At 37.9% G+C, this 12154-nt stretch overlaps 1 protein-coding gene across 14 annotated transcripts in view; it reads right to left on the bottom strand.

The window, feature by feature from the left end:
- Positions 1-12154, bottom strand: part of SENP7 (SUMO specific peptidase 7) — a 185669-nt gene that overhangs the window by 112880 nt on the left and 60635 nt on the right. For all 14 annotated transcript variants that reach the window (XM_070368720.1, XM_070368745.1, XM_070368746.1 and 11 more), the window contains exons 3-4: positions 12008-12060; positions 6277-6375 (exon numbers count right to left, since the gene is read on the bottom strand). In XM_070368720.1, coding sequence (XP_070224821.1) covers positions 6277-6375; positions 12008-12060 — 152 coding nt within the window. The remainder of the gene's footprint in view (positions 1-6276; positions 6376-12007; positions 12061-12154) is intronic.

Genomic DNA, 12154 nt, shown 5'->3' on the forward strand with positions numbered 1-12154 from the left:
TCACAAGTTGTGGTACATACATACAATGAAATATTACTCAGCTATAAAAAGGAACAAAATTTGAGTCAGTTGAACTGAGATAAATGAACCTAGAGCCTGTTATACAGAATGAAATAAGTCAGCAAAACAAGTACATATATTAACATATGTAAGGAATAGAGAAAAATGGTACTGATGAACCTACCTGCAAGGCAGGAATAGAGATGCAGACATAGAAAACGGACTTCCAGACACAAAGGAGTGAGGAGAGGGTGGTCGAACTGAGAGAGTACCATTGAAACGTATACGTTACCATATGTAAAACAGAAAGCTGGTGGGAAGAAGCTGCATAACAGAATGCTCAACCCAGTACTCTATAACAACCAAGAGGGGTAGAATGGGCTTGGGGGTAGGAGGGAGGTTCAAGAGGGAAGGGACATACATACTTATGGCTGATCCATGATGTTGTATGGCAGAAACCAATACAATGTTGTAAAGCAATTATCCTCCAATTAAAAATAAACTAAGAAAAAAGAAATGTAGTTAAATTCACCAGCTGCGAAAGCCATACAGCAAACTTTTCTTCAAGATTTTTTCTTAAAATAAAGTATGTATATGAAAAAAATTTTTTTTAAATTTTAATTAAAATTGAAAAATATTTTTAAATAGATAAATATTATATGTGTGGATACTTGATCAGTCATGTCTGACTTTTTGTGACTCTATGACTGTAGACTGCCAGACCCCTCTGTCCCTGGAATTCTCTAGATAAGAATATTGGGGTGGGTTGCTATTTCCTTCCCAAATTATGTTATATACCTAAAACTAACACAATGTTACATGGTAATTATATCTCAATATCAAAAAATATATCATATTTGGCTCACCAAATGTACCACATTAATGCAAGATGTTAATGATAAGGAAACTATGTGTGAGGGTAGGGGAGAGTAGTGTAAGTACACAAGTACTGTTTGTACTATCCCTTCAATTTTTTGGTAAACCTAAGACTACTCTAAAAAATAAACTCTGTTAATTAAAAAAAATTAAGTAAACTGACAGTAGCAAGTGCTGGTACCAGAAGTTGCCACACATTACTGGTGGAAATGTAAAATGGTATTCTGGAAATCAGTTTGGCAGTTAGGTATATACTTACCACATGACTCAGGAATCCCACTTCAAGGTATTTATCCTAGAGAGATTAAAACTTCTGCTCACAAAAAACCTGTGTTCTTAATTGCCAAAAACTGGAAACAACCCTTATGTCCTTCAATGGTTCATTTGGGAATGGATAAACAAAATCACTGCAGATGGTGACTGCAGCCATGAAATTAAAAGACGCTTATTCCTTGGAAGGAAAGTTATGACCAACCTAGACACCATATTCGGAGAAGGCAATGGCAACCACTCCAGTACTCTTGCCTGGAAAATCCCATGGGTGGAGGAGCCTGGTAGGCTGCAGTCCATGGGGTCGCTGAGGGTCGGACACAACTGAGCGACTTCACATTCACTTTTCACTTTCATGCACTGGAGAAGGAAATGGCAACCCACTCCAGTGTTCTTGCCTGGAGAATCCCAGGGACAGGGGAGCCTGGTGGGCTGCTGTTTATGGGGTCGCATAGAGTCAGACACGACTGAAGCGACTTAGCAGCAACAGCAGCAGCAGACAGCATATTAAAAAGCAGAGACATTACTTTGCCAACAAAAGTCTGTCTAGTCAAGGCTATGGTTTTTCCAGTGGTCATGTATGGATGTGAGAGTTGGACTGTGAAGAAAGTTGAGCGCCGAAGAATTGATGCTTTTGAACTGTGGTGGTGAAAACTCTTGAGAATCCCTTGGACTGCAAGGAGATACAGCCAGTCCATTGTAAAGGAGATCAGTCCTGGGTGTTCATTGTAAGGACTGATGCTAAAGCTGAAACTCCAATACTCTGGCAACCTCATGCAAAGAGTTGACTCACTGGAAAAGACCCTGATGCTGGGAGGGATTGGGGGCAGGGGGAGAAGGGGACGACAGAGGATGAGATGGCTGGATGGCATCACCGACTCAATGGACATGAGTTTGAGTGAACTCTGGGAGCTGGTGATAGACAGGGAGGCCTGGCGTGCTGCAATTCATGGGGTTGCAAAGAGTCGGACACGAACTGAACTGAACTGAACTGAAACAAACTATTGATATAGTTTGTTATTCATCAACAACAAGGATGAATCTCACTGGCACTAAACTGAGTGAAAAAAACACTCAAAACATTAAAACATTACATGCTCCATGATTACACTCATGTGACACTCTGGAAAATGTAGAAGTACAAGGAGAGAAAACAATGTTAGCATAGATTATAGATGAGGATAAGAAGAATCTACAAAGAGGACAGCACCAGGGAATTTTTTGGAGTGATGGAACCATACAGTATCTTCACTGTGATGACAGTCCTATGAGTCCATAAAGATCCTGTGGCTCATAGAACTTTACATCATGAAAAAACTGATAAATAAATACAAATACACATACACTTTTATTACATTGGTGGTTGCAAAAATGTATACATTTGTCAAAATTCAGAGATCACTTAAAATGGATTAATTTAATTATATATAAATTCACTGTCAAATATATTTGAGAATAAATATAAAATACATATTTAAAGGGGCAAAATATTTGGACACATAACAAAAAAGAAGATACACAACAGCTTATCAACATATGAAAATATTTTCACTACTATGTATAAATTAGATAATTAATGAGAAACAACTGTAGACCACAGAGAACTCTACTCAGTGTTCCATGGTGACCTAAATGGGAAGGAAATCCAAAAAACAGGAGATGTATGTATAAATATGGGCTTCCCTGCAGACTCAGTGGTAAAGAATCTGCCTCCCAATGCAGGAGATTTGAGTTCAATCCCTGGGTCAGGAAGATCCCCTGGAGAAAGAAATGGCCACCCACTCCAGTATTCTGCCTGGGAAATCCCAGGGACAGAGGAGCCTAGTGGGCTATATATACAGTTCATGGAGTTGCAAAAAAGTAGGACGTGACTTAGCACCTGTTCAAGTCACATAAAAAAAAAAAAATGACTTAGCGACTGAACAACAAATGTACACATAGAGCTGATTCACTTTTCTGTACAGGAGAAACTAACACAACATTGTAAAGCAAGTACACTCTAATAAAAAAAAATATGAAAATATTTTACCACCATTGTTCATCAGGGCAAAACAAATTAAAAGTCCCAAAGTTCACCAACAGAAGAATTAGATAAATGAATTGCATTATACTCATATAATAGAATATTGCTCAGCAATAAAAAGGAACAAACTACTAATAGGTAAAAAACAAAAATGAGCTTCAACAACATTTTACTAAGCAAAAGAAGGCAACACAAAAGAGTATACACTGAAAAAAATAGGCAAAAGTATCTTACAAATATAGAAATTAAAAAATTGGTTGTCCAGAACAGGGTGGGAATAGAGACAACAGGCAAAGAAAAGATACAAGGGTAAGGGCAAACTGAACTTTCAAGGCTCATGACAATGCTCTATTTCACTGAGATATTGGTTGCATATGTTACATTAGTCAAAGCTCATCCAATTATATACCTAAGATCTGTTTTATATATCTCAGTAAAAAAAAACCACACAAATAAACAAGTTAAAATTCTGCTAAAGATTATGGAAACTGGCATTTATCCCTTTTTCTTTCATTGAAAGCTACGGTGATGTGTGGGAGAAAACATGAAGCAAGATTTTGGTACCACCTCAAAGTCTACAAACTATGAAGCACATTTAACAAATACTGTTACATCTAAAGCAACAAGGGACCAAGGTAGTGCTGACACATTTGCCACTTCAAATCTCAAACAGGATGCAGATTTCCCAGAAGTTAAGTATCACTATCCTAAAGAAGACATCCAACTAGTGTAGGAAACTAGTCATAAGAAAAGAAAATTTGTCTCTGAGGAGGCTGAGGAGGTCCTGTTTCACTTAGTGGGTCAGAGAGAACAAGAGAAAATACGTTGTTACTTCTAAGGAAAAGAAACCTGCTGAAACAAAGAGGAGTTAAGGAAGAGAAGAGAGCAGATTGTATAACATAGAGACCTAATATCTAAAGAGCTCTCTGGTGATCCATGTCTGCCTCTTGAAGGCCAAAAACTAAAGACAGACTATATGACCCAAGGGTAGAGGAAGACACACATTTAGTAAGACACTTCTTAAGAAAACAAATTCAAATCATATCCATTTACTTAGACTGTGTGTATTTAAAATGATATATTTTTACTCCATTCAGTATTCCAAAGCATAAAATAAAATATGCAAATATAGATAAAATATTCCTAAAATAATGTATTTTTTTCTTCTGTTAGCAACAATTTCACTACATGATAACATTCAGTACTAACTAGTAAATTGGTAGAAATATGGGATCTCTCATGGTGGCAATAAATATTGGTACAAATTTTCTGAGATAATTTTTCAGTATTTATAAAAATTTAATATACAAACTTCCTTACACCTAGTAATCCCACTCAAAAATGGTTCCCTGCTTATGAAAAATAAAGGTTGCTGCAATACTATTTCTATTAGTAAAACTCTAGAAACAACCAAACTGTCTAATATCAGTGCACTAAGTGACTAAATTATCGGATATAGTATATTTGGGGAGTATTGTAAAGCCAATAAAAAATAAGTAAAAGAGGTACATCTAAATGTGTTAAAATAGAAAAAAATATTAAAATATTACTAACTAAAAATGGCAGAACACAGAACAAAATGTATTTCATGATCCCTCTTCAGCAATGATCAAAAAATGTACAGTCATACATGGGCAGCATGCTTTTTTCTTCTTGAAAGGAATGGAAAAAAAAAAAAAAACTGTCAGTAGTGACTGCATTCAGGAAATAGTCCCATTTATTATTTTCCTTGTCTATACCCTGTATAAAAAACAAATGTTATTATTTAATAACTAAATTTTTAAATAACATTAGGGAATTCCTTGGTGGTCCAGTGGCTAGAAAACTGTACTTTTCAATGGGTTCAACTCCTGGTCAGGGAACCAAGATCCCACAAGCCATGAAGCACAGTCAAAATAAACAAAAAAATAAATAAATAATGTTAAAGCAACTAATACTAACAGCTAATCTTTCCTCTGAGAACAAGTTTTAATAAATGGTTAATTTTTCCTGTCTATAACATAAAAATACATATATTCAAGGTGACTTAAAGTCTGTTATCCTAAAATACTACCATTATGAGCTGAACTGTCCCCTTCAAAATTCACATGTTGACGTCCTAACCTTTAACATGTATGTACGTGAAGATAGGGTCTTTACACAGGGAGTTTATGTTTAAATGGGGTCAAAAGGGTGGGAACATAATTTATAAGACTAGTGTCCTTATAGGAAGAGGAAGAAACTCCAGGGATGTGTGTGCACAGAAAAGAGGCCATATGAGAACACAGCAAGAAGGTGGCCATCTGTAAGCCAAGGAAAGAGGCCTTAGAGAAAACAACCCTGCCCGCACCTTGTCCTTGGACGTCCAGCCTCCAGATCTGTGAGAAAATAACTTTCTGTTGTTTAAGCCACCAACCTGTGGTATTTCATTATGTTAGAAATGTAAACCAATAAAACTAGCAGACCAATATGTATATTCTCAAACAGAGAACTGGAAAATCTGAGAAAAAATTCCATTTTTAAAACACCGACCATGAGTAGTGCCAGTCAAGAAAAGAAAAAACATATAAAGTGCTATCTTAAGCCTTACTTATGAGAACTCTATAGTATTACTTAAAAGTGATAAAATTGGTGCAGATTTATAATCAGGCTGTCTTTTAAAATAACTGTGTCACTTTTTACAATATACCCTCTTTAAATTTACAAAACAAAAAAAGCAAGGGATTTTATTAGCGTTAGCGTTAGTTGCTCAGTCATGTCTGACTCTCTGCAACCCAATGGACTGTACCCTCCAGAAGCTCCTCTGTGCATGGTATTCTCCAGGCAAGAATACTGGAGTGGGTTGCCATTTCCTTCTCCTTTAATAAGCTTAATATTATCATAAATTTAAAATACAATATATAATAATGAGATTTAAATTCCATGAAAAAAACAACCATTCACAATACACTATTCTTAGATTTAAACTGAAAAATGACCCTAACCTAAAAGCAGGATATTTCAACATATGCCAGAAATAAATTAAAACCTGCAATTATGTAATACAAGAAAATAAAAAAAAATATATGAAAATAAAAATTAAGCTTTATTAAAATATTTTAAAACCCAAGAAGAGAGTTTTTATTTACCCCCTGCAAAGAAACATCCCAGTGTTCTGAGCTTCTGAGTTTGGACAGTGGTGACTGAACATGAACATCCTCTGGTTTTGCATTTAATATCTTCGTTATCTGAAACCAAAATGACAAAATAATTAGTTTAATTGAAATATAAGAAAGAGCTGAATGAGCTAACAGAACCACTACATTACTTGCATTAATATTTTGCTATTACTTTCAAGGAGTTTTAAGTTCAGTGCTTAATTTAGAGGTAGTTAAATATATGGAGAAGGCAATGGCAACCCACTCCAGTGTTCTTGCCTGGAGAATCCCACGGACAGGGGACCCTGGTGGGCTGCCGTCTATGGGGTCGCAGAGAGTCGGACACGACTGAAGAGACTTAACAGCAGCGGCAGCAGTTAAATATGATTTTATAAAAAGCCTCTTTCACTCAGTATAAAAGTAGATAAATGAGGTATCACAATAACTACTTAACTACTCTTACTTGCAGTTTCTTCCTCTTCTAATCTCTCAAACACTACCCCCTGAGTTCTCTACTACACAAATCTAATTATGGCTACAATCTTAAACTACAATGGTGCCCATTACTTACAGATGTAACTCTTAACAATCTGGCTCTTTGATGTCACTCACACATCACAAACTCTACACCTTAACCACACTGAGTTTACTCAACCTTCTTCAGGCATACATCTCTAGATCTCTGTATGTACTGCTCCTTTAACCTAGAATGCTCTTCTCTCTATTTCTCCCCTGTTAAACACCTCAGATTCTGCAAAAAATTATTCTTATCCACACAATCGTCACTCCCATACCGGGGCTTTCCTTTCTCTGGGTATTAGTACTTGGTAGTTTATAAGATAGCATGATATGTGTAATACAATTATTTATCTACATGTTTGTCTTCTTCACCAGACTGTGAAGGGACTAAGAGAGTGTACTCTGACTTAGTCACCTTTATATTCCAAAGTGAATGGTTTACAATACACCGAATAAATAAATGAATGGATGGATTGTAGCCACAAGCTTGAAATCATCTGTTTAGAACTTAAATAATTTTACTTTCACATTATAAATGATGGTTAAGCATCAAGTTCAGCTTATTATATAACATAAAATAAGCACTGGGCTTCCAATATAATAAGCATCGGGCTTCCCAGGTGGTGCGAGTGGTAAAGAACCGGCCTGTCAATGCAGGAGACATAAGAGACGTGGGCTCAACCCCTGGGTCTGGAAGATCCCCTAAAGGAGGGCATGGCAACCCACTCCAGTATTCCTGCCCAGAAAATCCCACAGACAGAGGAGCCTGGTGGGCTATAATCCATAGGGTTGCAAAGAGTCAGACACAACTGAAGTGACTCAGCATGCATAATAAGCACTGTATCAACTACAATCAGTAACACCATAAAATGGTTTCAGTAAGAGTAAAGCAAAAGGGCTTCCCTGGTGGTCCAGTGATTAAGAATTCACCTTGCAATGCAGGGGACACCACTTTGATCCCTGCTCTGGGAAGATCCTACATGCCGTGGGGAAACTAAGCCGATGTGCCAGAACCACTGAGCCTTAGCTCTGGAGCCTGCAAGCCACAACGACTGAAGCCCACACATCCTAGAACCTACGCTCCCCAACAAGAGAAGCCACCACAATGAGAAGCCTGCGCACTGCAACTACAGACTAGCCCTTGCTCAGAGCATCCAGAGAAAGCCTGAATGCAGCAAAAAAGACTCACTGAAGCCAAAAATAAATAGATAAAATTATTTTTAAAAATCCACAAATGGTAAATGCTGAAGACGGTGTGAAGAGAAAGGAACCCTCCTACACTGCTGGTGGGAATGCAAACTGATATAGCCCACTAGGAAGAACAGTATGGAGGTTCCTTAAAAAACTAAAACTAGAGCTACCGTATGATCCAGCAATCCCACTCCTGGGCATACAACTGAAGAAAACCATACTTTGAAAAGATACATGCATCCCAATGTTCACTGCAACATTATTTACAAAAGCTAGTAGGTAGAAGTAACTTAAACGTCCACCAACAGAGGAATCAATAAAGAAGATGTGGTCATATATACAATGGAATATTACTCAGCCATAAAAAAGAATGAAATAATAGCATTTGCAACAACATGGCAAGAATACACAGAAGAACTGTACAAAAAAGTTCTTCATGACCCAGATAATCACGATGGTGTGATCTCTCACCTAGAGCCAGACATCCTGGAATGTGAAGTCAAGTGGGCCTTACAAAGCATCACTATGAACAAAGCTAGTGGAGGTGATGGAATTCCAGTGGAGCTATTTCAAATCCTAAAAGATGATGCTGTGAAAGTGCTGCACTCAATATGCCAGCAAATTTGGAAAACTCAGCAGTGGCCACAGGACTGGAAAAGGTCCATTTTCATTCCAAACCCAAAAAAGGGCAATGCCAAAGAATGCTCAAACTACCACACAATTGCACTCATCTCATACACTAGTAAAGTAATGCTCAAAATTCTCCAAGCCAGGCTTCAGCAATACGTGAACCATGAACTTCCAGATGTTCAAGCTGGTTTTAGAAAAGGCAGAGGAACCAGAGATCAAATTGCAAACATCCACTGGATCACGGAAAAAAACAAGAGAGTTCCAGAAAAACATCTATTTCTGCTTTATTGACTGTGCCAAAGCCTTTGACTGTGTGGATCACAATAAACTGTGGAAAATTCTGCAAGAGATGGGAATACCAGACCACCTGACCTGCCTCTTGAGAAACCTATATGCAGGTCAGGAAGCAACAGTTAGAACTGGACATGGAACAACAGACTGGTTTCAGATAGGAAAAGGAGTATGTCAAGGCTGTATATTGTCACCCTGCTTATTTAACTTCTATGCAGAGTACATCATGAGAAAGGCTGGGCTGGATGAAGCACAAGCTGGAATCAAGATTGCCAGGAGAAATATCAGTAACCTCAGACAGGCAGATGACACCACCCTTATGGCAGAAAGTAAAGAGGAACTAAAAAGCCTCTTGATGAAAATGAAAGAGGAGAGTGAAAAAGTTGGCCTAAAGCTCAACATTCAGAAAACGAAGATCATGGCATCTGGTCCCATCACTTCATGGGAAACAGATGGGGAAACAGGGGAAACAGTGTCAGACTTTATTTTTGGGGGCTCCAAAATCACTGCAGATGGTGACTGCAGCCATGAAATTAAAAGACGCTTACTCCTTGGAAGGAAAGTTATGACCAACCTAGATAGCATATTCAAAAGCAGAGACATTACTTTGCCAACAAAGGTCTGTCTAGTCAAGGCTATGGTTTTTCCAGTGGTCATGTATGGATGTGAGAGTTGGACTGTGAAGAAAGATGAGCACCAAAGAATTGATGCTTTTGAACTCTAGTTTGAGAAAACTCCTGCAAGGAGATCCAACCAGTCCATCCTAAAGGAGACCAGCCCTGGGTATTCATTGGAAGGACTGATGTTGAGGCTTAAACTCCAATACTTTGGCCACCTCATGTGAAGAGTTGACTCACTGGAAAAGACTCTGATGCTGGGTGGGATTGGGGGCAGGAGGAGAAGGGGACGACAGAGGATGAGATGGCTGGATGGCATCACCAACTTGATGCACATGAGCTTGGGTGAACTCCGTGAGTTGGTGATGGACAGGGAGGCCTGGCATGCTGGACAGGTGATGGACAGGCGTGCTGCGATTCATGGGGTCACAAAGAGTCGGACACAAATGAGCGACTGAACTGAACTGAACTGGATGGACCTAGAGATTGTTATACTGAGTAAAGTAAGTCAGACAGAGAAAGACAGATATATGACATTGCTTATTTGTGGAATCTAAAAAATGGTACAAACGAACCTATTTACAAAACAGGAATAGAGTCAAAGACATAGAAAAGAACCTTACAGTTACCAGAGGAGAAAGGGGGTAGGGAGGAAGGATAAACAGTGAGATTGAGATTGACACATACACACTGTTGTTGTTTGGTTGCTAAGTCGTGTCCAACGCTTTGCGACCCCATGGACTGTAACCCACCAGGCTCCTCTGCCCATGGGATTTCCCAGGCAAGAATACTGGAGTGTGTTGCCATTTCTTTCTCCACATACACACACTATTACATATAAAATAGATAACTAATAAAGATCTACTGTATAGCACAGGAAACTCTACTCAATACTCTGTAATGACCTATATGGGAAAAGAATGTTGAATAGTGGATATATGTACATTATAATTGATTTACTTTGCTGTATACCTAAAACTAACACAACACTGTAAATCAACTACACTCCAATAAAGATTTTTTAATTAAATAAATAAATAAAACTGGGCATAGTAGCAAGATAATGGGCTTCCCAGGTGGCACAGTGGTAAAGAATCTTCCTGCAAATGCAAGAGACGTGGGCTCAATCCCTGGGTCAAGAAGATACCTTGGAGTAGCAAATTGCAAACTGCTCCAGTATCCTTGCCCAGAAAATTCCATGGACAGGGGAGCCTGATGGGCTACAATCTATGGGACTGCAAAGACTTGGACACACATACACACATAGAAGCAATGTAAAATCTCTTTTTTTAACTCCTTTATTAATCTCACTTAAGCTAAATCCAGAATTTTTCCTTTTATTTTTTGCTGTCTGGCATGGCTTGCAGGATCTTAGTTTCCAACCAGGAATCGAACCCAGGCCCACAGCAGTGAAATCACCGAGTCCCAACCACTGGACCACCAGGGAATTTACTAAATCCAGAAAATTAAATGAAGAAACCACACCCCACAAATTTGAAGTAAGCAAAGGCAGAGTAAGAGTACCCAAAGCTACACTCTCTGTGTGGTCTTGCAAGGTACTCTTGATTTCACAGCCCTCCTTTATGATATCTTCTTCTCACTCTTTTTTTCCAAAAACTGTGCCAAATTAAAGTTCTTTGTGTATAATTAGAATGCTTCAGAGTAAAGTGGCTACTAAATTATTATAATGCAAATCAAGGTACTGCTGCTGCTGCTGCTGCTAAGTCACTTCAGTGGTGTCCAACTCTGTGAGACCCCTATGGCATTTAAATCACAAAATTCTATAGGAAAAAAGATTATCTTTCTAAAAACAGATCATATCTTTTTCAACACCTTCTAGGTAGGTAGAAACCTCATTTTGCTTGTTTTGCTATTCTGGCTTATATGAAAGAAATAAATGAAAAAATGTTTAAAAAGATATATACCAAATAGTAACTTTCAGCGCATAACTTGAATACAACACTTCAACATCTACAGTATCATAAATGAATGCACATGAGGTACTCTAATATATTCGATCATCAAATAGATGAGTTATGTTTTACATAAATTTAAAATAATATTTGAAAAGTATACTGGTACATTTTATAATGATTTAAACAAGCCTGGTCCCAGAAAGGACTTCCTATGTTCTAGTTAACCCTTGATTAATTAGGATATACCACTGGTGGCTCAGATGGTAAAAAAGACCTAAGTTCAATCCCTGAGTCAGGAAGATCCCCTGGAGAAAGAAATGGCTACCCAATCCAGTTATTGTTACCTGGAGAATTCCTTGGACCGAGAAGCCTGGAGGCCTTGGGGTCGCAGAGAGTTGGACATGACTGAATGACTAACACATCCCCCAAAAAACACTGATTAGTTATAGATTTACAGTATTTTCTTTAAAATTTTATTGAAAAGACAAATACCAAAACACTTTCAATATTATTAACTCTAAAGATAATCCAAAAGTTAAGAGCAAAACTAATACATACCTTATGTAACTCTGAAGATGAAGGCTTTTTCCTTTTCCCTTCTGTGACAATTTCTACAAAGACATGATAAAAATTAGCATTTAAGAAACAACAGAACAGAATTAATCCTTTCATAGCTGTCTTCTGTCTTAAAGTAACTTTTCTTGT

This window comes from Bos mutus, chromosome 1, assembly GCF_027580195.1.
Source record: "Bos mutus isolate GX-2022 chromosome 1, NWIPB_WYAK_1.1, whole genome shotgun sequence".
In the NCBI taxonomy this organism is placed as follows: domain Eukaryota; kingdom Metazoa; phylum Chordata; class Mammalia; order Artiodactyla; family Bovidae; genus Bos; species Bos mutus.